We start from the raw sequence: 27,609 nt of genomic DNA on the forward strand, positions 1-27,609 counted from the left end.
ATGGTGTCTTCACTTGGATTGCTGCACCACACCACGCTGCCAATTAGCCACTCAGTCGGCCTCTTTCCAACGGCATTAAAGCAGAGTAATTCTTTCCGTCAAAATTTGCGTCTCAATTTTCCCCATTGAAATTGAAAGCACCACAGAACTGAAGGAACAAATGTGACTTCGATATTCTCGCTGATTGGAGAGGTGAAGCCATTGATGGTCCTCTTACATTCCCACTCACATTGCCTGCCTGAATTGAACGCAATTGATTTCCTGGCAGTTTTTTACATTGTTGTCTGTCTCCGAGCATTCACAATTCACCGATAACAGTGTTTTGGCCGAAAAAAATAACAGAAGATCTTAGTCATAGTGGCGAGGTAAGATGGTGGCCCTCTGGCATCACCCGCGAGTGGTTTTTCCATAAATCTATGATGTGAGCCGGACTGATTAAAGGCAAGAAATGGAAATCCACTCAGCCAATCCAAGTCCACATGTGACGGAGCCCATGACGCATGATTGCTTTCTGCCATCGATCCTCAAGATACTGTAAATCTCCCGCAACCCATCTTTACACCCTCGACTCTTCCCCATCCAGCAATGATGGCTGACAGCTGCCATCTTGTCACTCGCTGATGTAGTAATTAGCAGCGAGCTTCAGACTCATTGATCACATTTGATCCTGTTGCACTAGTCATTCTGGCAGCAGTCCCAGTGTTTTAACAGTAACCAAAATGGTAACTTTTCGTAGCGATTGAAAGTACTCACGAGAAAAATGAGGCACAGCAGTGGTCTGGGAACTCGACAAACATTTTATTCTGCGCATGCTCTTAAAAAGGCTTCACAATTTCCGGGTATCACATGATCAGCTTGTTTCGCAGGTGATATCAATCATGAAGTTTCCCCAATCGTGTCTTCGCCTCACACACACATTTACACATGCACACTCAACAGATCCAATCCAGTAACTCCTGAAATAGTTGACTTTGTAGCTGTCACTCCACTTAAAATGTTTTGTTTTTCTTGATGCTCAACGCGAAGGGTTTTAATATCACAGTGACAATTGCTTACATACAGTACAATCAGTGATACATTGGTAGCTGTCAAATGTGAACCTGCACCACTTTCAACATAGCCCCTCAGGGTGACATTGGCAGATTCTAAGGGTTCCCTGAACTGGAAAGGCACCAAAAGTCAGATGAAAATTGACCCTCAATACAATGATATCAAACAAATGACTAATAACACTAAAATGCAAGTCTAAATAAAAGAAAAGTACATTGAAATTAATACAAACAATTGAATAAGTTGAATAAGTGAAAGGTGAATCCATTTCAAACCATTTTTTCCTTCTGCACTACTTTTGATAGGACAAATTTGAAATCTATTTCACACCCCAAACCAATCCCACGACAACGTATACGGAAAGGTTACCATGAAATGGGATTAATGACACAATGACAATTGCTTCCGCACATGCTGTGCTCGTTTCTGATGCCATATCAGGATTCCTCTTGTGAATTTGGCGGTGGATTTCTCAAAGGTTACGATGACAACAATCACTTGACCAAATGGTAGTTAAATAACAGCTAGTAATAGCAATAGCGTTCCATCTGTCAAACGTTTCCTGCTAAAAAGTTGGTTTTTACTCAGTACCCGATTGAAGTTGTTGAAATGGAGCATTTCAAATGTGTTGGCAGACAGAAAGGAGGAGGTCTTTGAGCGCACCAGCAGACATGTTGGCCTACTTTGCCTCCCGCAGGAAAAAGCGCTCAATCAATTATTTAGCTGCGCACTGGAGTGCTTGAAAAGGGCAAGTGTGCGTGCGTGCGTGCGTGTGCGTGTGCGTGCGTGCGTGCGTTCGAGTTTATGTGTGCGCACGCCTCCAAACAAGAAAATCTTTTTGCACGTTATCCCACGTCAAGCAGCACCGCACTGATGGATGTTGTTTACTGTTGCTCTTCCTCCATCTGTCGCATATATGAGGTTCAAATTTGGTAGCAATCCGGCAAATTCTCTGGAATGAGTCAGCCTTTGAAATATGTACCTCTGAAGAGAATAACAGTCACTTTTTATATTTTAATTGAAAAAGACATTTTCCATTTTATTGGTCATGATTGTATAGTGATTCCTGTTTGATTCAGTGTCTTATGTTTTAAGTACTGCACTTATTGAAGTGAGATAAAGTTGAGTAGAGCTTCAATCCAAAATGGCAGACTTACTGTCTTCTCCAGCCGGCATTCCTGAAGCTTTTTGTGGGACTCCCATGACAGACATGCTGACCAAATTTCTCATCTCATCTCATCTCATTTTCCGTACCGCTTATTCCTCATTAGGGTCGCGGGGGTTGCTGGAGCCTATCTCAGCTGTCTTCGGGCACGAGGCGGGGGACACCCTGAATTGGTTGCCAGCCAATCGCAGGGCACACAAAGACGTACAACAGTCACTCTCACACTCACACCTAGGGACAATTTGGAGTGGTCAATCTGCCTGCCATGCATGTTTTTGGAGTGTGGGAGGAAACCGGAGGACCCGGAGAAAACCCACGCGGGTCCGGGGAGAACATGCAAACACAGGGAGGCCAGACCGGGACGCGAACCGGCGACCTCTGCACTGTGAAGCCGGTGTGCTAACCACTCGACTACCGGGCCGCCCTGACCAAATTTCACGATGCAAAATGAATCTAACTTTGGGACTTGCTTATTTATTTATTTGATTGTTTGTTTTAATCCTGTTGTGTTCCACAGAGCCCAGTGAGCCGAAGTCTAATGGGAGGCTTCCTTTTTCTTTTCAGGTATGACTTGAAATACCATACATAACATTATGTTGTTTTTTTGTCTTATATGTCTAAAATTATAAGACTTTCAAAATAATTAGCATTTTGACAATGGAAAACAACAGTACACACCTCCTTGATTTCCCGGGCATTTTGGTCTTTGATGTTCAATATTGTTTCTAAAACGGACATTCTGTAATGCAGTGTTAAATATGTGCAGAGATTAGTCATCATGAGCAGTTTATACAAGCACATATAGATTTGCATATATTTAGATATAAATACATCATACACACATCATTTATTCATAATAACTTACGCACCTCAACATGAAAGCATGAAATGAATGCATTTTCATGAGGAGTCATGCAAACATCATAAAACCTACTAACAAAATTCTGACTATTGTTCAAAACCAGGCGAATATAGAAGAAAAGGTGCGGCCGCTGATTAAAAGCTTTTTATTGAGAATGAATATGCGGTGATGTGATCGTGTCCTCAGTGACGGTGGCATTATTAAATTCTCAATTATTCATAGAAATCATATAAGGATCATTAAAAGGGCGGGGGCTGAGTAGGGAGGATTAATGATAAGTGCCACCTTTTGTTCCAAGTATTAATTTGTGTCTATCCATAATTCAACACGAACTTGCAATAAATAGCATGAGGGATTTTTTTCCCATTTTGTTGACTTCCCATGCAAATGGAATTTTAGCGTCACAGCAACCACCAATTTGATATACAGTATAATAGTAGTACCTTGACTTACGAGTAGACTAATTTTTTTCGGTGCGTGTCATGGTTTTGTTTTCATTCTGTTTCTGTTTCGTCTATGCTCACGGCTCTCGTCCCAAATTCTAATTCTTGTTCTATCAATGTTTCTTTTTGTTTAGCGGGGTGGGTTTTGGCAGGAGCTATATTCATGCTCTTTCAGTTGTTTCCAATTAATTTGAGAGCTAAATTAATTGAGCTACAAGATTTGTCAAGTCGCAATATCAACCTGAATATTGAGGTACCGCTGCTCCTTCAGATCCTCAATCAGACAGTTATACCATACAGTGGGAATGAGAACAGTAATAAAACTCCCACCTCAAACTGAATAGGTGTGAATAAGAGAGAGTGAATGGCTGACATTTCAGATCTATGATTGCATTGCTGGAAAAAGCCAACAATGATTGGGTCCAACGAAGAGAGAATGAAGCAAACGTTCTTTATCTGCCATGATGATGACAGGTCATTATGGTCCGATGGGACATGACACTGTGGACATGACACTTTTGACTTGCCACCAATGATCGACTTAATTTGCAGCCCTGGGCGTGTAAGGCATAGGTGGCCATTTCCATTGGTCACTGTCAGGTGAATGGCAGCATTTTGTCAATTAAGTACCTGTATGTTAGAAGTCCAAGATGGCACCCGAGTAGACAGCCATCGGCAAGTGCTCTCACGAGTCTTGCTTTTGTTGTTGTTTTTGTGTTTTCTTTTGTGTTGTTGTGCGTTGTATGGACCGGATGCGGATATTGTTTCAGTATTTGCTGAGCGGTTGCGCCTTTTCGGCAGCATGAATATGCCAGCACCGTGTTTGATTGGGAGGAATGTCGGTGCCGTTTCACCGCCATCGCTGGACAGGTCTGGGGCGTTTGTGCTTTTTTCGCGCCTGTAATGGGCAGCATTTTCACAGTCCCGCTTTGTTCACCAGAAAGGTCAGTGCTGTTGGACAATCTGCGGCTGGATGGATGCATGGCTTGAGGAACCCGCGATGAGAAGAAAGGAGCGTCTGCGCAGAGTACCGATGCGGATATGGAACTGTCGTGGCTTGGAATTGAAGGGGATTTACGTGGCGCAGGAGATGTGAGACAATCTCTTTTCGTCAATGGATGCTACAGCGTCGTGTTTGCTTTCAACATTTAGTTTGTAGCAGACGTGCACATTCACACCATGACATACCTGATCCACTGGTGAAAAGGACGCTTTGATCCTCTCCTCTTTCATCTGCAACTGCTTCATGCAACAATGAGCGTGCAGAAAGTGCTTAAAGGACAACAACACCATTTTTATGTTTCCTAACTGACATCAGAAAAACGTTTTATTGCATCTAAAATACCCAAAACACGCAGGCTGATATTTTTAGTTAAATGCAAAACACCAATAAAAATGACTTAAAGTGTCCCAAAACTGCCACAAAATGAGCTCGGAACTGGGCAGATTCAGAAAGTCCCGCCCCCTTGTTCATGCGGTCACTATTGGTCACACACTGCCTTGCTCCAGAATCAAAACAATGGCTTCAGAGAGTTCAGATTAGGAGAAGATGCTTTCTTGTAACTCATCCAGTTATTAATATTATTCAAATAGTTCTGAAGAGGAAAGCATAAATGTTTGCAATCGGTTAAAGAAGTCCCTCCGTATCAATTCGAGCCGTCTGGACTCCAATGTAGCGCCCAGAAAATGCACAAGATGGCGCACAAGCTCCATTGGAAATGGGCTGATTTGTTTTTATTGTTTGTTTTTATTTTTCCTGCTGTGAAATATACCTTTCTCCACTACGAGACAAATAAAAGCTCATCTAATCTCATCTATATTTAACACAGAACACACATTTTCATAATATCTCAGCCTTTGAATGCAGGTTCTCTTGGCAGTGTGACATTTGATAGGTATGTCTATCATGCATAGATGTGCAACTAAGCCTCATGAACGCATGGCTGATAATCATCTTGGTATGCAGAATGGGTGTGAAAAATATTCTGCACCCTTTTATGCATTTGTTTGTTTTTTTCTTCATTTTTAAATGCGACATTATGGTCTATGTGTGGGTGTGCAAGGCTGAATGCTTTTCACTCAGCAAGCCTCCTTGCCAGTGTTTTTCAAAGCACCTGACACTTACATTTGCACCACACGCAAGAGTGGATGGAGAAGTGAAAGGCTCGCCGTGTTCCAAGCACTCATATCAGCCGCTTCCCACAGGACCTCTTGATGCTTTCGAGCTGGCAAGCTTATGAGAATTCTGTTTGCACACAGACCCAAATATGTATTTGCCTTATCAAATGCTGTCAAGAAAATAATAAATATCAAACCATGAACTCGGGACCCCCTACTTTTAGACAGAATACATTTCATTAACAGAATATCAAGCTTCATCACCTCTATGTCCTGTCACTGACCATGTTGGTTTAAATCATGAATTAAATCATGCATCTTTCCATTTTCTTTCACTTAGATTTGGTTGGAGCTTAAATGTCCCATTCCCAAGACATTACCACTCTTCTCTCCCGGAGGGGGTTCGTCTCCAGCGTGTTCTGGCTTGTTTTCAAGGCCTCCTCCCACGTACCCACGGAACGTACCCAGAACACCTCAGCGGTAAGATGTTCAGGAGGCATCCTCACCAGATGCCCAACTGTCCTCATTTTGCTGCACTCCATGCGGAACAGCAGTGGCTCTACTCTGAGTCCTTTAGGGAATGACCAGGCTTTGTGATTTAATCTTAGTGTTTTACAGTATGTTTTATGTTCTGTGAAGTGTTTTGTTCCAGTGGCAGGTCTTGTGAAAGCACTGTAAAAATAATGATGAGTTGAGTGGATTAAGTCTATAAAAAGCTAAAATACATGATAATATGATAAAAATGTTTCAATTTACATAAAAGGTCCACATTCATAGAAATCTTGCTTGTGCACTTTTCTTTCGCAAGTAGGAAATAATCTGAAATGTTTCCATCAAACTAAATACAGGATATTGTACCTTAGGTTTGATAGGTTACTTGTATATGGTCGTATTACACAAAAACAGGTTAGGAGTGTTTCTATCAGTCGTTAGTTAAATGGCTGTTCGTCCTTCTCGAAAAAATTCTCAATCTCTGTCCCCAAAATGGCATCAGGGATTGACTATTTCCAAAAATTCTAATCTGGTGGAATGAACCTAAAACAAATACTTGCACACACAATGGAAAACTGTTTTAGCATAAGGTGAAGTGGCTGGTTTCTTATTCCACGGAACGAAGGGTAGATAACTCTTTTCTGGATGTAGCTGTTTGTGTGCTATTCTGAGTTTGTTCAATAAAGGTATTTTTGACGCACCACCTGTTTCCCTGGCACCCCAATGGACTTTTCAGTATTGCATATATACAATCAATGGAAGGTTACTCTCAATTAAAAAGTTGGTCTGATGAAATGTAGTAATTGGGAAATGAAGGATAATTTACATAATTTGCAAATAACCAGGCCTATTTGTCTCTTTTATACAGATAATGTGGCCCTTCAGATCAAAAGTTGATTAAAAAAAATACTCTGTGGCCCATTGCCTCAACCTCTCGCTTTTATGCCACCACCATTATTCTCGTGACAGCCTCCTACAAGTTTTGGACTTCTGGGATATGATGCAATCAAACATGACCACGTCCCACCGGTTCTTCTTCCCCCAAACTGCAGCATGATGTCACGATTACTTACCTCGGAGCATCAAAACATGTTCACCTTGAAAGACCTTCAGAGGCCAGGGGGAAAATGTGTGCATGCAGCGTCCCCTATTGCGTGTTCTTACCAATGACAATAGTTGAATAAACAGGGTGAACATTTGCTATTTGTAGAGGTTTTGTGATTAGCGATGTGACGGTGACATGGATGATTATTCAGGTAACTTGTGATTCTTATCCTGCTGTGAATTATTGTTATTGTGACGTGAATGATTCATTTCGTGATGGGAGGTTATTTTGATGCCAAGTAAATGAATCGTATGGCGGTGCAAATAATTGGGATGATGATTGGTCAAAATAGGCATGGTGACGTGTTATGTTTATAGTTGTGATCATTTAGAATTGTTTTGGTGACCTGAATGATTTTGGAGACAATGACTGTTATACTGATTGGCGTTTGGTGATGACGGTTGTTTTCAAGTGATGAAAATTGCTATTGTAAGTAAATGAAAAATATAATACATGTACATGTATATCGTATATCGTATATATGTTATTTTAGATTTATAGATTCTATACTTTTGCACTTGAGAGTGTTTCTGGATGCACTTTTTCTTTTGTTGAATGAGTATTTGAACCTGAATTTTTACAAATCTGGATTTCTACAGTGTAAATCCAGACTGTACTGTACATCTATTCGAACACCTCATGCTCATAAAGAATTACACGTGATCCATCATCGAAGCCTTGCAAAAAATGCGCCATCATCAGTATGTCAACAGTAGAGGAGGAGAGTGCTGCTCTTCTACAGTATTTGCTGACATCGACATATTCTGCGTTCCTCTTTTGTTCTATTGACCTTCCACTCGGTTATTTTAGAGACTCCTTTTGAACCGCGTTCGAATCAAATGGCTCCACTACTACAAATTGCCAAGAGAGGGCGCTAAGCAAGTTTCAACCCAACATTAAACACCAAAAGCGGATTGGAGGTCTTCGGTCCACTTCCGGGTCAACAGCTTCTGCTCGCGTTTTATTCTTGTTGAAATTCTTCATCACAAAACTCAGCATGTCTCTGGAAATTGAATCGGCAGAGTGAGTAAACAAACACTTGACACTAAGCGACCAAAGCACACAAAACAACAAACATTATTTTTCATCACACGCGTTTAATAACAATACATGTTCTCCAATGCAAGGCCACTCGAGCTACGCTAGCTCGAGCGTTTCCAATGTTAAGCTAGTCCAGTTTAAATTGGCATCAAATGATTTGTTTGCAACGCCTAAACATACTAGGATATTTTAGAATAGGATTGTCTTACTTCTTTTCTTCGTGGGCGACATTCTAATTCGATTTACAATCTAGAAACTAAGCACTGGGGATGCAAACACACATTTGAAATGATGGTTCGGTACCTTCACCTAAGGCAGCGGTGTCACGAATCCTCACGAGACGAGTAGTATGTGAAGAAGAAATATTATAATGCAAGTAAAAGTCCAAGAGGAAACACATGTCAGTGGAACTTTAATTTACGACATCAGTTTGTTCAGTTTCCAAACTCGTGACTTTTTCTATATTTATATAAATTCAATTTTCACTACTAACATGAAATGCAGGATTGCGTTGCAGACCCAAAAACACCACAATACATCTTTTACAGGGTGTACAGGAAAAACTGCTCTGTGTAAAAGAACTATTTCACCAAGATTAAATAAACTGTCATATTTGTGTGTTGCCTGTGTCCCTTTACGGGGTGTGGCTACGTGAATTTCTTCAGATTTGGGGTTGTACCGTTCTTTCAGTGTGTTCCCTTTATGTGTTCTCATTACTCCTGTTTAATAAATGGCTAAGAGTGTTAGCGACTGTGACTTTACTTGCCCACATGCTTGATCATTACATAACTATAACTGCTTCAACCATAACGGCTTTCACAATCTTTTTTTCTTCATCTATGAAGGTCTTGGGCTCATCTCTTCATTTTAGAAATCAAAGGGTTGCTCTTGAGTGACTTGTTTTTTCACTGTGAGATTCACCACCGCAACTAATGTCTCTTTCAGCGTCATTCGACTCATCATGCAGTACCTGAAGGAGAACAATCTGCACAGGTCGCTGGCGACCCTCCAGGAGGAGACCACCGTGTCGCTAAACACGGTGGACAGTATTGATAGCTTTGTGGCCGACATCAACAGCGGCCATTGGGATACTGTCCTCCAGGCCATCCAGTCCCTCAAGTTGCCTGACAAGACCCTTGTAGATCTTTACGAGCAGGTCAGCTCACTTTATTTGAGAATTTGTGGTTTGCCTGTGCCCGGTAACATTTGTGTGTTTCTATTGTGTCCAGGTTGTGCTAGAGCTCATAGAGCTGCGAGAGTTGGGTGCAGCGCGTTCCCTCCTCAGGCAAACAGACCCAATGATTATGTTGAAGCAGACCCAGCCGGAGAGATACATCCACCTGGAGAACCTGCTGGCTCGCTCCTACTTCGATCCCCGCGAGGTGAGGAAGATATGTTGTTGTTGTCTTCATCATATTTGAGGATCATCAAGTGGGATTCTAATTAGTTTATTTGCAGGCATATCCTGATGGCAGCAGCAAAGAGAAGCGTCGGGCGGCTATCGCTCATGCCTTGGCGGGGGAGGTCAGCGTGGTCCCGCCGTCTCGTCTAATGGCTCTGCTGGGCCAGGTGAGCAATTGCATCAAATCTCCTGGGGAAAATAGAAAACATCTTACAGCAATTAGGAACAAAAAATAAGCAAGTGAGACGACCCCCCCCCAATTTTCACTGCATTTTGACATAGTTTTGCCTGTTTTTGTGAGCAGTCGCTCAAGTGGCAGCAGCATCAGGGTCTCCTGCCCCCCGGGATGACCATCGACTTGTTCAGGGGCAAAGCTGCCGTCAAAGACGTCGAAGAAGAACGTTTCCCCACGCAGCTCAGCAAGCTCATCAAGGTAGTACCGGAGTACTTGTCCTCTCGGGTTATTTCCAAGCGAGGCTCAAATCCCTTAACAATATCAAATTGCTTTTACAGTTTGGCCAAAAATCCCACGTGGAATGTTCCAGATTTTCCCCTGATGGCCAGTACTTGGTGACTGGCTCTGTGGACGGCTTCATCGAGGTGTGGAACTTCACCACAGGCAAAATCAGAAAGGTAAAAGAAAACGCACACGCAGGCAGGCAAAGGGAAGTAAGTGTTTTCCGCAAAGTGACTTTTTTAATGACTTCTATGCCAATAGTTGGCTCTCTGCAGAGCTTGCCCAATGAGCAAGTGTCAAACGACACACCCAAACCTGCCCTTTTCCAAAAGTGGGACTGCGAGCCAGCCCCTTTGATTTTTGCCACATCGTCATGTCACAATGTGGCTAGTTACATAATTTTGCCATCACGCTGAAATCACATATCAAGATGGTGAAGACATCTGAGGACATTTCAATCATTGGAAGAATGTCTCAGTTCATTATTACAGTGTATCCATTTTTTGCTTGCTACATTGGGGAGGATAAATGGGGAAAACATTTTTTCATCCATTTTAAAATGCAGTACGTTTTGTCAGTACTGTTGTGTGTCTTCAAAAGGATCTCAAGTACCAGGCTCAGGATAACATGATGATGATGGACGACGCTGTCTTGTGCATGAGCTTCAGTCGAGACACAGAGATGTTGGCCACCGGCGCCCAAGACGGAAAGATCAAGGTCTGCGTTGTCTGCCTTGTCTGCCTTTTTGTGTGTGCGCCGTGAACCATTGAGCTGAGCTTCCTTATACATCCCATGTCTGGGCAGGTGTGGAAGATCCAGAGCGGCCAGTGTTTAAGAAGGTTCGAACGTGCACATAGCAAAGGAGTCACCTGCCTGACTTTTTGCAAGGACAGCAGCCAGATCCTCAGCGCGTCCTTTGACCAGACAATAAGGTGAGAAAATTCCTCAGCCACAAAACTGTGAGTCTGAACTATGAATTCACCACAAATATATGAAAGGAAAGGTATTTTTTTCCACAGCTAATGCATCTTACATTCAGTTTTACATCTTTATTATACCCTACGTGTTGCATATCACATTTGTCTATACATACGTACACCAATGTTGCATCTGAAATCAACTTTTGTTTTTATCATTGTACACCTCTACTATTTTAATGCCCCATTTGATGTTTGATACTGCTCTGCTCAATCAATGTTAACATCACATGTAATGTTTTACGCACTTACCGTGTACCATATCTATATCATCAGTCATGATAAATATAACAATGGGAATGTTTTTTCTTTTCCTCACAATGTTTTGTGTGTCAGGATTCACGGTCTCAAGTCGGGCAAGTCCCTGAAAGAGTTCCGAGGCCACTCGTCGTTTGTCAATGAGGCCACATTCACCCCCGATGGCCACCACATTGTCAGTGCCTCCTCTGATGGCACGGTCAAGGTGCGCCTGTCGTGTGTGTGTGAGCGTGCGTGCGTGCATGTGTGCGCGGTTATACATGACTTGTTGTGTACCTTAGGTGTGGAACATGAAGACAACAGAGTGTAGCAGCACCTTCAAGCCGCTGGGCTCGTCGGCTGGCACCGACATTACCGTCAACAACGTCCTCCTGCTACCCAAGAACCCAGAACATTTTGTGGTGTGCAATCGCTCCAACACCGTGGTCATCATGAACATGCAGGGACAGGTACACTCACACACGCACAAAAACAGAGAGTGTTTTGGGGCTTCAGCAAAGCTTGCTAATGAGCTAATCACTTCAGTCAGGATTTTTGAAACAATGTAAAACAGAGTGGGTAAGGGCTTTCGAGGTCTTGACTCAGGCACCCCTGGACTAGTGCTATCATTCATTCACCTTTTTATGCTTGATTATCCTATTGATTTCACTTTTTTTCCTCTGTAAAATATCTGACAATGACAAGCAATCAATCAATCAGAAAATACATTTGCCAAAATTGGTGCATATTAACTCGACTGTATACTCGCTTAACTCATTCACTGCCGTTCCCGAATTTGTTCGGGTTTTAGTTTTTCTTGTGGGGTGGCCGCTAAAGCGCTGGCCAGACATCTGGCAATGTTTTTCCCTTCCACAAGGGGGCAGCATTTCCCTTTTTTCCTATTTTAGCACTTTGTTCCCGCTTCAGCTGTTGCTAAAGCTCTATATAAACCAATATGTATGCATTGCATTGTATTTTGGACAGCCACCCTCATTTCAAGCTCATATTACTACAGACCCATACAATTTTCGGAATTAACTCTTTTTTTTTCTGATGAAAGAAGAGAGTCTAAGGTTTCTTACGCTGCATTGAATGTTTATATAGTCAGTTATTATAATATTCTGTGGGTCCTGGAATTTGAGTGAAAATGACAAATGCCCTGGCAATGGAGTGGACACATTTTTGCACGTCTGGTCATGAATGAGTTAAATGTAACCATTTAAAAAAAATCACCGAGGCCACAGTCTGTTGTGTTGTCGTGCTCTCTTGCTCAAGCAAATGTCTCTTGCGGCCGTTTATGCTGCTCCAATGGCCTGCTGGCCGTGGACGTGAGGAATTATTGAAAAGATAATGCTACAAAAAAATGGTGTTTATTTTAGATTTGAACAAAATCATCAGCATTTAAGTGTCAGAACTGTGGATCAATTACAGATCGTGAGGAGTTTCAGTTCGGGTAAGAGAGAAGGAGGCGACTTTGTGTGCTGCACATTATCACCGCGTGGCGAGTGGATCTACTGTGTGGGCGAAGACTATGTGCTCTACTGTTTCAGCACTGTCACAGGCAAGCTGGAAAGAACGCTGACGGTACGGAGCATATGTGGCCAAGTAGTTCAGTTTTAGCGGGAATCCATATTTCTTACTCCCATCCTATCTCCCTCATTCAGGTCCACGAGAAGGACGTGATTGGAATAGCCCACCACCCCCACCAGAACCTCATCGCCACCTACGGTGAAGACGGTCTCCTGAAGCTCTGGAAGCCTTAAAAGATCCCAGACGTGTACTCTTGGGCCTCGCTTGTTAACGTGTGGCAAGGCCACCACGGTGACATCGTGATCCACCTGGAAAAGTTGACAAGAATTGGCATCAGACACATGACCCATTGGTGGATTTCCTAGAAAGTTTGGGGCTCAACTAGGTGGATTCGTTTTTATTGTTGTGTTTTACACCTCTATTTTTTCCTGATTATGTAAATATTTTTAGGACTTTCTATGCTTATGTTGTGTTGTTATTATTTTGCCCTGTAGTATCATTGACATACATACAATGGCACACAAATTTCACACAAAACTACAATGGAATGATTCCAGTCCATGTTATAAACAATAATCACCATCTCAGTTATGGACAAGGCACTTTATTTAATGCCTTTCCACCTTAACTTTGTTAATAAAGCTGTTTAAGCGGCATGTAATTGTGTTCAATTTTTAATGAATGTGGAAATGTTTTCCCGTAATTATAAATTCAACAAGAAAATGTCATATCTGCAGAAATAATGTGACTGTTTCTCTGAAAACTTACGCAACGTGAAAATTGGAGTAAAATATTGAAGTCAAGTACAATTCACATATTTGAATGGTATTTTAAATTCGGTCAGTTCAAAGCCATGTTGTAAGAAAATGTAAAGAAAATCAAAAAGTGTTGAGAATTATTTCTTTTATGAGGGAGGGGGTGGTGGTTAGAAGAGTCCTGCCGAATATTATAAGTCAGAAGAAAATCCTTCCCTTCGGGTAAATTTCTTTTTCGTAACAAACCGCAATTTGCATTTACTAGTTGGCGTTTTCAGCATTTCATAAATTGACAGAGAACTGTGATTAGCTGTTGCAGGTTGGATTTCCATTTTACTCGGATTTAAGGCATTTTTTCTCAATGTCTTCGAAGTGTTCTTTTACTTGTTTGACTGACCGGAAGTGAGGGTTTGCTTCTCGTTAACTTGACACTGAATGAGCAGATCATCAACTTTCTAACGAAAAGAAAAAAGAAACGCCACCATGCCAGCTTTGGGTCTGCACCTGACCCCGCTTTTATTCCTTGTTTGCATTTGCCCGGTGCTCATATCCTGCAGCAGGGCTGCCGCCGGATTCAAAAGCACCGCACGGGCCGAAGGAACCTCCACTGAGTCGGGCTCCCTTCCAGCAGCGCCCGCCGACCGCAACCGGGCTCTCAAATCCACCAGTCGAAAAACTACGATTAAGGAACCAGAAACTCCACTACAGTTAGGTAAAATCAATTTGAAGTTTGTAGATTCTGTTTCATGTATTTTTATGTGGCCATTCTATCGTCATTCCTCCGTATATTGTGGGAATTTGCTTTTTAATGTCATTTTTATCCAAAGACCTGCTCATCAAGTGTAAAATTAAATAACCCCAATCTCGAGTTATGTGCTCGTTTCTGAAAATGCGTCTGCGACTGTGAACCTTTTGGAAATTTTCAGCTTGTGAAATCAAAGTGGGTCTAATTTACAAAGTAAGACCCTTAACTGGGGGGGGGGGGTTCTGGACAAAGGAGGCTTATTGTTCCAATTTGAGATGCACAAAATAGGACCGTAAGAAGCTCGGGAGTACAACATTAGCAAACAAAGAGAAATTGATTTTCCGTTAAGCAAATTTGTCACTGACACGTTACACTCACAAGGGTCATTCACTTAAAGGACAACCACTTTTTGGTTTCCTAACTGACATCATAAAAAAACGTAACGTTTTATAGCATCTAAAATACCCAAAACACGCAGTATGATATTTTTATTCAAATGCAAAACACCAATAAAAATGACTTAAAGTGTCCAAAATCTGCAAAAAATTAAGCTGCGAATTGGCCAAGTCCCGCCTCCAGTTCGTGACGTCACGCCAAGACGTCTTTCATTGCTGGAGAATCAAAACAATGGCTTCAGATTCGGAGGATATGCTTTCTTGTTACACATCCAGATATGAATATGATTCAAATAGTTCTGAACAGGAAAGCATACATGTTTGCAATCGATTAAAGAATGTATTCCGTGCCATTTTGAGGCAACATTGGGGGGAATGTCTCACCCAAAAAGAGGCAGAAAATGGCCACCGATCTCCTGTGAGGAATGAATCAGCCCGTTTCCACAGGCAAATTATGGACACAATTTGTCCGGAGATGTCGGTTGTCCTTTAAATGGCACAGTGGTTGACAGGTTAGACACGTCCACTGCACAGTAGTGCAGAAGCCATGCGTTCAATCCTTGCCTCCCTTGCCTCCCTGTGCGTTTGCATGTTTTCCCCGGGAACTCCGGTTTCCTCCCACATTCCAAAAACATACATGGCAGGTGAATTGAACACTCCAAAATATCCAGAGATGTGAGTGTGAGCGCAAGTGGTTGTTTGTCTCTGTGTGCCCTGCGGTTGCGTGGCTACAGGTTCAAGGTATCCCTGCAGGGATGCCTACTACCCAAAGACAGCTGGGATAGGCTCCAAGACCCCCTGTGGGCCGTGACCCAAGTGAGCAATAAGTGGTTCGGAAATAAAAATGGTTCCGCTTTTTCTTGTTAAAAAAACGGACAACTTCCCAGCCCACATAAAATGAAAGCTAAGCTCACCGTTGGACCAATCATGTGCAGGACGGATGAGGGTTGGCACACTGCATGCATGAGACAGTCCTGCCTCTAATAATGGCACAGTTTTAGAACAACAAATATGCTGTGAATCATTTCTGCAATTCTCGATCCCAGTTGTATTTTGACAAATGTATGCCACACACTCGTTATAGAGAGGAAGCCCATCAGGAGTGGGAAGATAGCAAAGAAGCCCCAAATTGTCCTCAAGAAACTTAGAGTTGCCTCCAAAGAGCCAAAAGTTGTTCAGAAATCCAAATCCAGCCTGCCGGTTACCAAGGAGACAGCGACACGTATGTATGCTGCATTGTTGCCGAACTCAATCAGACCTCCTACGTTGAGCTTGACATGTGACAAGCGTGCATGTGCTCCATAGCGTGTAGGCTACTCACCAGTCGCCGCATGGGCAAAAGTATCGGGACACCGATGGCCATCAGTGTATCAAAACTAATTGTTTCCTCTATTATTTGATATGAATGTTTTGACATTCAGAACCAGTTTTGATCATAACTCTGGGAGCTGATACTTTTGTCCACATGTTGAACTCTGTTATGCTCTCGTCATGCTTCACTGATAACACTGTCTCCTCTGCCGGAACCCTCTCGGGGGAAAATCTCAACTATTGTTCTACCGTATGAATGGACTGACTCTTGGCGGTCCAATTATTTCTATGCTTATCTGTTCTTATCTTTCAGCACTAATTGCAGTCCCAGTCCTAAATCTTGCTGGATGACAAAGTCACATAGAGCAAGCTGTGCATTTCAAAATCTCTGCTGTAGTGTTTGACACGCAACACTTCCACAATGGGAGAATCTAATCTTGACTCATTACAAGAATACTACAAATAAATACATCGACCTGAAATGAGCCACAAATTCCACAGCATGCGCTACCAAGTAACCCTTGTATCAAAAATATGATCATTCGTTTTGCCAGTCATTTCAGGATAACCGCCACCATGCACAATGGCAGGAGTGTCTTCCCGCTGGTCCTCATTGACACTGTTCTTGTGTCTCAATCAAACGGCATGGGCGTCGTCTTCAGAATGCCCCCCGCTGGGTCTGGAGTCCCTTAAGGTGAAAGACACTCAGCTGAGCGCGTCATCCTACAAACGAAGAGGCTTGGGCCCCCACCGCGGGCGACTCAACATTCAGGTTAGCGCCGATACGTCGCCGTGACGACAAACCTCATGCCCGTGACATGTTTTTATTTTGTTGAAACGGCAGTCGGGAATCGAGGACGGCGACATCTATGACGGAGCTTGGTGTGCCCACGAGCGCGACACCAAGCAGTGGCTTCAGGTGGACGCCTTGAAATTGACACGCTTCACCGGTGTCATCCTGCAGGGGCGCAATTCCATATGGAGGTCAGGATTAAGGGAATAACACGATTTAGCGCTGCCGCAAAATCTGCATTGCCACCCCTGTCGAACAGTACCGCACAGCGGTCAAATTGAGTCATATTTGTTCAAGAATTGTCTTCCAAGAAAATATCTTTGAATGGTTATGTATGTATAGGATTTGTCTTTCGTTCTTTATTTTTTCCCTTTTTTAAAAAACTTTTTGCAGATGCCCATTCGATGTAATACTACAAGATAGAAACAATCCATTTACACGATTGATACATTTTCAAGAAAAAAATATATGACTGTATTTTACAAAAACAGTCAACAAAACAAAAGAAGAAGGTATGAATTTAATAATAATAATAATAATAATAAATAATTATTATTATTATTATTATTATACGTTTCATTTATAAGCGACTTTCAAGGTCACTCATTATTATTATTATTACAAAAACAGTCTAAGAATAAGGTATGAATTTAATGATAAAAAGTCATCTCAGAACAGATGATAATCATTCAAGAACAAAATCTGGATTCTCAATATTAATATATTCTGAATAATATGCTATTAATATTCTCATGATTACAAAAATTATAATTTTGTAAGATTAAAGAAAAGAAAAACCTCCTTTCACGTAACGGTCAGCTTCTAAGTTAAGCAGATGAGATAAAAAAATAATATATATATATATATATATATATATATATATATATATATATATATATATATATATATACAGTAAAGTCTCGTTATATCGATATTCAAGGGAGTCCGAAAAAATATCGATATAACCGGGACTATCGATATATCCGATATCAATATAACGAGACTTTACTGTATATATATATATATATATATATATATATATATATATATATATATATATATATATATATATATATATATATATATATATATTATATATATATATATATATATATATATATATATATATATATATATATATATATACATGATTATTTTTTTTCTTCAAAATAATATTAATGAGGAAATTGTATTTTCTTCAAGTCATAATTTTAGGATAATAAAACGTGATTCTGAAAAGGAAAAGATGTATTAGCTCAATGTTGCTTTCAAAAAATATGTCATTTTATAAGGAGTATGTGGTAAAAATAGTATACGTACATTATAATAGCTTTGAGGATTAAACTAAAATTTAAAAAGTGAAAGCAGAAGACAACAATTGTTCCTTTTTTTCTAATGACAATGTTTATTTGTTGAGCAGTTGGGACGTGGTTTACACATATAAGGTGCAGTTCAGTAACGACTCCCATCTGTGGACAGCGTGCATGAACGGGAGTCAGGAGGCCGTACGTGTGTCCGACCGCCAAGTCTTGTCTGTCACTGCAAAGCATCCCTGCCCAGATGTTTACGCACGCATGTACAGGTTTTCCAAGGCAACCGTGACGCAGAGACGCCGGTGCTGGCCATCTTCAACACGTCCATGGTGGCGCGATACATCCGGATCAATCCTCAGACGTGGTACCAGAACGGGACGGAGGGAAGCATTTGCCTCAGGGCTGAGGTGCTGGGATGCACGTTGCCAGGTATTCCAGTTATTCAATAACAGTCATCAAACAGAAAACACATGTCGAATTGTTGGAATCATTGAGTGACAAAAAGAATGAAAAAACATAAAAACTCGGGAAAATATAATTGTAATTGCAGTAAAAAAAAAAAAAACAGTAACGTGTACATTTGATTTTCAGTTCGTGTCATACTTATTTACATAAAACAAAATTAATTTATTGTAAATGAAAAATAAAGTTCAACTTTTGGAGCACTTTTCATCCAGACATGCATGTTTGATTAAAGTACTTTTTAATTCATTATTACAAATAAAATAATATAAAAATTACACAAAAATAATGTTTTTATTCTGGTGAATGGTTGGCGAATGTGTTTGTAAATACAATAAAAATATTTGAAAAATAAAGGTACTGTATTTTCCGGAGTATAAGGTGCACCAGAGTACAAGGCGCACCCCCAACGAACGGTGCAATTTCAAACTTTTTCCATAGACAATGTGCACCGGACTATAAGGCACACTTTCAATGAATGGGAAACGTTTCCAAATATAACATAAATATATCCAAGTTTTCCAAATATAAGGCACAACACATTATGAGGCGCTACAGTGGAGGCTGAGATCACGCACTACTTCTACTGGGTGGAAATGAAGTCGTGGCTGCTGACAGTTGTTCTGAGACCTGTTGTGGCTCAATATTACTTTACATATAAGGCCCACCTGCACCTAAGGAACAGGGTCATCTTTTGAAGAAAATCAAAGCTTTTGGGTGCACCAGATATAAACATGTTCATCTTTTTTATTTTGTTGGATTGGATGATTCATTATACGTAATTTGATGATAAATCATTCAAACATTCCCATTGGTTGACTGGTTAGCACGTCCGCCCCACAATGCAGAGGTATTTGGTTCAACCTTAGCTCCGACCTCTCTGTGTGGGTTTTCTCCGGGTCCTCCGGTTCCCTCCCACACGCCAAAAACATGCATGGCAGGCTGATTGAACACTAAATTGTCCCTAGCTGTGAGTGTGAGATCGAATGGTTGTTTGTCTCTGTGTGCGATTGACTGACAACCAATTCAGGGTATCCCCTGCCTACGCCCCAAAGACCGCTGGTATAGGCGACCCTTGTGAGGACAACCATCTCAGATAATGTATCTACAAATGACCTTGCCCAGCTGTCGGTTTAAATAGAAAGTAAAAAGTGAGCCATGAGCTCCCACAGATAAAGGGCATTTCATCGCTGCGCTCCGCGCTGCTCGTGTTGCAGATCCCAACGTGGTGGCGTACCCGTGGCAGACGCAAGTCACCAGGGACAAACTGGATTTCAGGCACCACAACTACAAAGAGATGCGGAAGGTGAGGCAAAATAAAAATGGGCGACAGCCCGTGCCACCGCCAAACAAATATTGTGAGATGAGACCAAAGTTGAGCCTTTTAATGTGACCTGCTGTCTGACTTTCACAACTCAATTGAGAAAAAATAGTTCTAAGAACATTTCATAATGCCTTTTACTCAGCCCTGATTCCGAGGTGTGGAGGGGGGGAGTTTTTTTCAGCCGCCCAGCCCATTTTCCCCCTCCTCTTTTCATCAAGTTTTAATGGTGCGTCCAATTCTTGTGCCTAATTTTCTTTATTCAACGACTGTCTTCCCTGCTTTTTGTTGTCCCATCGAGTGGTGAGCGCTGTTAATACAGCTTGAATCTGATCAGCTGTAGTCAACATTTGTATTCTTAAAATGAATGTCTAATATGTTCATCCTTATTGTCGAATATTGTATAATATGATCAGTTTGTTTTTTGTCTTTGCGTCTTTATCACAAATGTCAGTTTCTCTGCCCACATTGATTTTTTTTTTTCCCTAATGACGTTCTTTGGTGATTGCAGTTGATGAAGGCGGTGAATGAGGCTTGCCCCAGCATCACCCGCATGTACAGCATCGGGAAGAGCTACAACGGGCTACAGTTGCTCGTCATGGAGATCTCAGACAACCCGGGAACACACGAACTGGGTGAGCGTTGATTTGATGCGTCCATCCAGCCCTAGACTGTCCAACAACTGTCCGACTTTTCCACTGAACAAAGCTGGGCTGTGAAGATACTGCCCATTAAAGGGACAAAAAAGCACAATCGCCCCAGTCAAATAGCACATTCCTCCAAATCAAAAACAGTGCTGGCATATTTGTCAGCACTTGTCTCCTCCTTTATGAATGTTGTGGCCAAAAATGCTGAAAACCAATCTGTATCTGTTCCACACGACGCACAACAACTCAAAGTGACTCAAGAAAACACAAAAACAACACTAAAATCAAGGCTCGTGAGAGAACTTACTGACGGCTGCCTACTCGGGCGCCATCTTGGACTTTTATGTTGTATTTTTATCAAGGAATTCTTCAGAGTTTAGCCAATAAAAAATTTTTTAAGGAATGAAAAAAAGTCGCAAACATCCACGAAATGCTTCTTATTGAATCTAGCCAGATTACTTCCAGTTGTTTGTGGGGAATTTTATTTGAAAACAAATTGTCCAAGAAGATTTCCTCTTCGGTGTGTTGTCACGCAAATCTTACGTTGCCCCCAATCTCGAGTGCTGACATTGACCACGAACGCACACTCTTGAAATGACCGTTTCTTCTTTTAACCACTCATATTTTAGATGATTCGAGTGAGTTTTTCATTCCTCAAATTGGTTCGGCTTTATTTAGCCTCTGATTGCTTGAGCTAAAAAAAAGGTTGATTTACCTGTGGTGGGCAATGTTCAGATCAACGGGACTTTATGAGGCCATGTGACCTCCAGTAACATTGAGTTATTTGGGTGGGGGCACTGTCAGAGCATCGGGTATAAGTTGATCGCTTAGCTTAATCCAGTCCTCAAGGGCCACTGCTGTGCATCTTTTAGATGTTTCTCTCCTGCAAGACAACTGCTTACAAATAATTACGGTTGTTTGCAGGCCTCTGCAGAGCTTTCTAATGAGCGCATTTTTTTGTCTTTTGACAGAAGCCACTTTGTGTTGCAGTAACAAGCTCTCAAAGTCCGCATGTGTGTCTTGTGTGCTGCGTGGCCAAACAAGTCGCCCCTTTGTCCCGTTTGCTCCCCACTTGTAAAAATGTTGACCCTGGGCTTGTCGGCCCTGCCAACATTCCATCCAATTTCCCGGCTTACAACGGCAGAAGGTATCAATTAAAAAATGTTGTGTAGCATAAGCCACCACCAAAGCCCCCTTCCCCCAGTTGAACAAGACCTCCACACATAGGACATCGTGAAAAATGTCCATGGAGATTATTCTGGAATGTTGCTGCCCTGAGAATATTTGACACTCCTAGTTGGAAAGGGAATTCCTTACTTGACTATTTGACAAACATACGCTACCATGCATGTTTGGGGAAGGTACGGACGGGGCCTCTTTGACGAAGACCTTGTAAAATGGCAACTCCACAGGAATCATTTGATTGTGACTTTCAGGCACAATACTGGACACCAAAGTGGCAATTAACTGTGTGTACTTTTACACGAACACCAAGACTGCTACTTCATTCAAATATGTTATCCTAGGGATGGTTCTCTCATATTGCTTGCATTTCTGTCTTTTATAACCTATCTATCAATTGATCGATCGGTCCGTCCGTAGGTCTGCTATACAAAAACTGGTCGACTTGTTGGTCTCACAGTGCAGCCGTGCACATGCTAACCATGCCATCCGGGTAACCGGTTTCCTTTCACATAGTGAAAACACGCATTTGTAAATGAGTGTAATGTGATGAGAATAAAGTGGGGTTTCTCCACTGCGTTGTGTGCAGGCGAACCAGAGTTCCGCTATGTCGCCGGGATGCACGGGAATGAGGTCTTGGGTCGCGAGCTCCTTCTCAACCTTATGCAGTTCATGTGTCGCGAGTACAAACGCGGGAACCAGCGTGTCGTCCGCTTGGTCGAAGACACTCGCATCCACCTGCTGCCCTCCATGAACCCTGACGGATACGAAATGGCCTTCAAAAAGGTTCGTGAAGTTGGATTTTTTGGGGGGTGAGGGAATAAAACTTGCTGTGATTCAAGTTTTGTTTATTCCTAGAGAGTTGAAGATTACTACAATAAACTCGGGTGTTTTTGCGGGGTGTAAACCATTACATATTTCAGACAATATAAATTGTAGTTTTAACAAATTGAATCAAGCAAAAAGTATTTTTTTCTTCCCAAAAAAATGTTATTGTTAGGAAAAAATATATTTTTGAGAATCTTGATTCAATAATTAATAATTGATTCTTAATTTAGATTTTCATGGGGACAAAAATGGCTATGACTGAACATGAGTGAATTTGAAAATGTAGTGAAAATATTATGTTGATATTTAATTTATCTTTTTTGGCTAATTTTTTAAAACCATATTTCAAGAACCCTGCTTCTTTTCCAAATGCTACAAAAAATGTTTACAAAGGTTTTGTTTTTATTCTACCCTTTTCATGTGCTACTCACAATGAATGATTCAGTCAATTATACAAAGAAATAAATTAGATTAATTGCTTCTAATTGTTAACAAACGTGACCATACTATAAAAATATTCCCCAATTATTTAATAAAAAAAAAAAAAAACCCAGCCTGTCTGACACAACACCACTCTTGATAATGCAAATGCCCGTCCTTTGCCCACTGTGTTCATCGAGTGGTTCGATGCAGGGTTCGGAATTGTCCGGGTGGACTCTGGGCCGCTACAGCTACGAAGGCATCGATATGAACCACAACTTTGCCGACCTCAATTCAGTCATGTGGAACGCCTTCGAACTGGAGACGAACCGCTCCAAACTCATCAACCATTACTTCCCCATCCCAGAGCAGTACAACTCGAAGGATGCCTTTGTACGTACGCCACCTCCCCTGCCCCTCGCCGTCATCCTTCCCTCAATCACCGGCACCCGGCAGGTGGCGTCCGAGACCAGAGCTGTCATCGGCTGGATGCACAAAATCCCGTTTGTGCTCGGCGCCAACCTTCACGGCGGAGAGCTGGTGGTCACGTATCCGTTTGACATGACCCGCGACTGGGCGCCCCGAGAGCACACGCCCACCCCGGACGAGAGCTTCTTCCGGTGGCTGGCCGTCGCCTATGCCAGCACCAATCAGGTAGACTGGCGGTTTCTTTTCTTTGGCTCCCATGATGATGGACATCAGAATCAGAATCAGAAACATCTTTATGTTTACACTAAGTTTGTTTTTAACTCACTGCCAGACATGTGCAAAATGTTTCCACTCCAGTGCCATGTTTTTGTCATTGTCACTTGAATTCCAGGACCCACAGAATATTGAGTCGTAGGACTACATAAACATTCAAAAAGGCATTTGAAACTCTCTTATTTCATCAGAAAAGAGCTAATTCCTAAATAATATGGGTCTGGAATTATATGAGCTTGAAATGATGGTGGCTGTCCCAAATACTATGCAAGACATACATAGCGCTTTAACAACAACTTGGAACTAAAGGATAGCATGGGAAAAAGGGAAATGCTGCCCTCTTGTGGAAAAGAAGAAACATTGCCAGAGGCCATGACCAGCACTTTATCGGTGCCCAAGCATGAAAAAACAAAGGCAAACAAATTCGGGGATGGCGCTGTACGTCATATTTTCAACTCCGGAATAAATTCGTGAATGGCAGTGAATGAGTTAAAGAATTGCCGGAAATTGCCCAAATCAGACCAAAATGTCTACTTGAAACTGGTGGTTGCCAACAAATCAAGCCTCTTGACCTGTTGAATGTTGCAGGTGATGTCCAACCCCGACCGGCGGCCATGCCACAATGAGGACTTCATCCGTTACAACAACATCATCAATGGTGCAGCGTGGCACAACGTACCTGGAAGTAAGAGCAAGACCTCTATTTTTTTGCAATACAACGCACATGCTATTATTTTGCCCGTGTGCGAGAAGGCATGAACGACTTCAGCTACCTGCACACAAACTGCTTTGAGGTGACCGTGGAGTTGTCCTGCGATAAGTTCCCGCACGCCAGTGAGCTTCCCATCGAGTGGGAGAACAACCGAGAGTCTCTGCTGGTCTACATGGAGCAGGTGCTCTCGGACAAAATCATTCACAAATTAAAAAAAAGAAGAAGAGCCCACAGAACACTGACACATTCCACAGTTTGTATATATACGGTTGATGTGTTCCAGGTGCACAGGGGCATCAAAGGCGTGGTCCGAGACAAAAGCACTGAGGCGGGAATCTCTAATGCAATCATTCAAGTCGAAGACATCGACCACCACATCCGATCAGGTAGTGTAGTGTGTGTCACGTGGTAAGTTTGATCATGCTTAGAACAAAAGTATTGGGACACTGGTTTGGTGGACAGGTAGGTCTTCGATTTATTCCAATATTTTTCATCGCGTTTTTTTAATTTATGCATTAGAAGTGTTTTTTTTAAGCATGAGTATAGACTTATACTTTTGAGTCTCTCCTCTTTCTGTATGGCTCTTGCGGTTGTTTGTTTTTCTGCTCGATAAAGAAAATTGACTTGAGGTTCTTAACTCATTCACTGCCAGAAAATGTGTCCACTCCAGTGCCAGGGTTTTTGTCATTTTCACTCAAATTGCGGAACTCACAGAATATTGAGTTTTAGGGTGACATGAACATTCAATACAGCATTAGAAACATTAGAATCTCTTCTTACATCAGAAAAAAAAGAGTTACTTCCTAAATCATATGGGTTTAGAGTTATCTGAGCTTGAAATTGGGACAGTTGGACAAAATGCAATTGATGCCCTCTTGTGGGAGGGAAAACATTGCCAGAGGTCTGACCGGCGCTTTATTCCCCCCACAAGGAAAACCAAAACCCGAACAAATTCGAGAATGGCGCTCCACGTTATGCTTTTCAATTCGGGAATGAATGGCAGTGAATGAGTTAAACAAGCCTTTCAAGTGTATGTATACACAAACCTGTACAGTATGTTCTATCAAATAACAAATGGCTCGTTTTATACCTGAAGCTTGTAGAAAGGTAGTACAGGAATGTCAAAGATAGCGCTTTGAGGACAATTGCAAAGCACTGCCCCAGGGAAAGGTCAGGGTTTTTTCCCCACTATCTTCTATTTGTGTTTTTCATGAGTAGCTGCCGGTGGTGACTACTGGCGCCTGCTGAACCCCGGCGAGTACCGTGTGACAGCTAGCGCCGCCGGCTACCTGCCGTCCTCACGTACCTGCCAGGTCATGTACGACTACTTCCCCACTGTCTGCGACTTCCGCCTGGTGAAGGAGTCCCGACTCAGTCTCAAAGAGACAAAGGTGGAAAAAGTCAGCATGCTTACAAGAGAACAGCGCCTGCGCCGACTGCGCAAGATCAAGGTGGCCGGTAGACGTGCCAAAACCATGTGAGGGCGACCACTTCATTACTCTGGATAAAAATTAAAACAAAAAGGAAGAAAAAAAACACAGTTGCAGGTAATAAAACTTTCTTACATAAATTGTATTGTTTTTACTGAATGTACTAAAAAAACTTTTTTATGTAATTAAAAAGAGAAAAAAAATGTAACAAACGTTAGGGTCCGACCAATATGGGTTTTTGACGGGCAGAAAAAAATAACAGTAATTCACCTCTCACTCATATATTTCCGTGGCCATCAATTATAGACATACTTTTGTCATTTGCATGATTTGCAAATTATATTTAACCTATTTTAATTGCATGCACTGAAAAGACAAGATGTATGATGTTCAAACTGATGAACTGTTTTGTTTTAATCAAAAAAATCATGAACTGAACCGTATGAATGCAACAAACAAAAATACTAGGAGCCCAGGACAGATTCATTTTTACCAGTGTTGCATCCCCTTTTCTTTTAACAAGCTTCATGAAACATTTGAGAACAGATGACACAATTTTCTGACGTTTTGTCGGTTGAATTCTCTCCAATTCTTGCTTGATGTATAACTTCAACTCTTCAACTCACATATTTTACGCATCAGTGACGTGCAGTCAGGGGAGGCAAGTGAGGCCATGCTTCACCTGTCATCATGGAAATATCAAATGAGAAAAATAACTTATATTTATGTAGTGATTTGTTCTTTGAAGTTATTTTCCATTTAACTTCACCATTTTTGGATTTTTGTTTCAAAATCACTGATTTTTCACATTTATCGTTCAAATACTAAGACTAGCGGTGAGGCAGCACGCGGCTGAGCCTCACCATGGATTGCGCAATCACTATGCTAACTGTGCTGGCTGGCTCTGCAGTGAGACCGCATTGCTGCGCTCATTCTCAGCACTGAAAAGACTGAAAACATACAATCGGAACAGGACTGACCAAGGAAGACTTTCATTCACTGGCATTGATCTCCATTGAGACAGAGAGACTTTTAAAATTGAAGAAAGATAAGGAAGGCTTCTACAGCGAAGTTATCGATGCCTTTCTTCAGAAGGAGTGGCGCATGGACTTCATTTATAAGTAAAGGTGACCTCCCGTCAGGAAGCGGTGTTGGTGGCAACTGCTATGCCATACCATATCGACTAAAAAAAGTTAGAGAAGGATTGATTACGTATTGATGAAGTCAAGCAGCTCTCTATATGAAGCAAGCCAGCCGTAGTCCATCAGTGAAGTACAGTATTTCGGTGTGATCATCTGTGATTTTAGGTCTCTCGTGTGGACAATGGTAATGCAGTTCGTGTTCGGCCAATCCAGGATGATGTCATCAAGCATTGCTAATACCTGTACGTTATTTCCAATCGGATATTTTGCACAAGATGAGTCACATGGCTCATTAACAAGTACAGATGGCTGAGAAATTCCTCCAAAAATTCATTTGCGCAGCATCTTGGTGAGGCATCAAAGCTGTTGTGTCTGAATCAAAATGAAGATTTTGCTGCCAGCTACCTGTCTTCTTCACGCTTCCCCACATGCGACTACTTCCCCATTGTCTGAGACTTCCTTTGACTTGCAAACCTTGGCTGAGCCCCAATGAGACTAAGTAGAACAAAGGTGGACAACTTCCAATCGCAGGGAACTGCCACTGTTTGACCAAAAGCATTTTGGGATGATGA

General features: G+C 41.8%; 2 protein-coding genes across 5 annotated transcripts; both read left to right on the plus strand.

Annotated features, from left to right (window-relative positions):
• The first annotated feature begins 8,150 nt into the window (after positions 1-8,150).
• Positions 8,151-13,535, plus strand: smu1a (SMU1 DNA replication regulator and spliceosomal factor a). Its single transcript, XM_089017198.1, has 12 exons — positions 8,151-8,258; positions 9,222-9,432; positions 9,506-9,658; positions 9,735-9,845; positions 9,983-10,111; positions 10,192-10,311; positions 10,736-10,852; positions 10,940-11,067; positions 11,449-11,575; positions 11,652-11,819; positions 12,781-12,933; positions 13,014-13,535. Exons 1-12 carry the CDS (start codon positions 8,233-8,235, stop codon positions 13,110-13,112), a joined length of 1,542 nt encoding a protein of 513 aa, XP_088873324.1. The 5' UTR covers positions 8,151-8,232; the 3' UTR covers positions 13,113-13,535.
• A 546-nt stretch (positions 13,536-14,081) lies between these two features.
• LOC148901572 (putative carboxypeptidase X1) lies at positions 14,082-27,514 on the plus strand. 4 transcript variants are annotated; one of them, XM_088989388.1, is made up of 15 exons: positions 14,082-14,346; positions 15,859-15,996; positions 16,748-16,857; positions 16,930-17,069; positions 18,299-18,383; positions 18,461-18,620; positions 19,871-19,959; positions 20,486-20,609; positions 22,393-22,589; positions 23,265-23,444; positions 23,508-23,705; positions 24,342-24,438; positions 24,507-24,646; positions 24,749-24,851; positions 25,684-27,514. In XM_088989388.1, the coding sequence occupies exons 1-15, from the start codon at positions 14,118-14,120 to the stop codon at positions 25,944-25,946; spliced, it is 2,253 nt and encodes a 750-aa protein (XP_088845514.1). In that variant the 5' UTR covers positions 14,082-14,117; the 3' UTR covers positions 25,947-27,514. The 4 variants fall into 4 exon arrangements, with proteins under 4 accessions (XP_088845514.1, XP_088845519.1, XP_088845511.1 ...); XM_088989393.1 differs by having other exon boundaries at positions 24,720-24,851; positions 25,684-25,856; XM_088989385.1 differs by having other exon boundaries at positions 24,507-24,851.
• The last annotated feature ends 95 nt before the right edge of the window (positions 27,515-27,609 follow it).

The sequence above is a fragment of the Hippocampus bargibanti genome, linkage group LG02 (assembly GCF_051943395.1).
Source record: "Hippocampus bargibanti isolate YZ-2025 linkage group LG02, ASM5194339v1, whole genome shotgun sequence".
NCBI classification, from domain to species: domain Eukaryota; kingdom Metazoa; phylum Chordata; class Actinopteri; order Syngnathiformes; family Syngnathidae; genus Hippocampus; species Hippocampus bargibanti.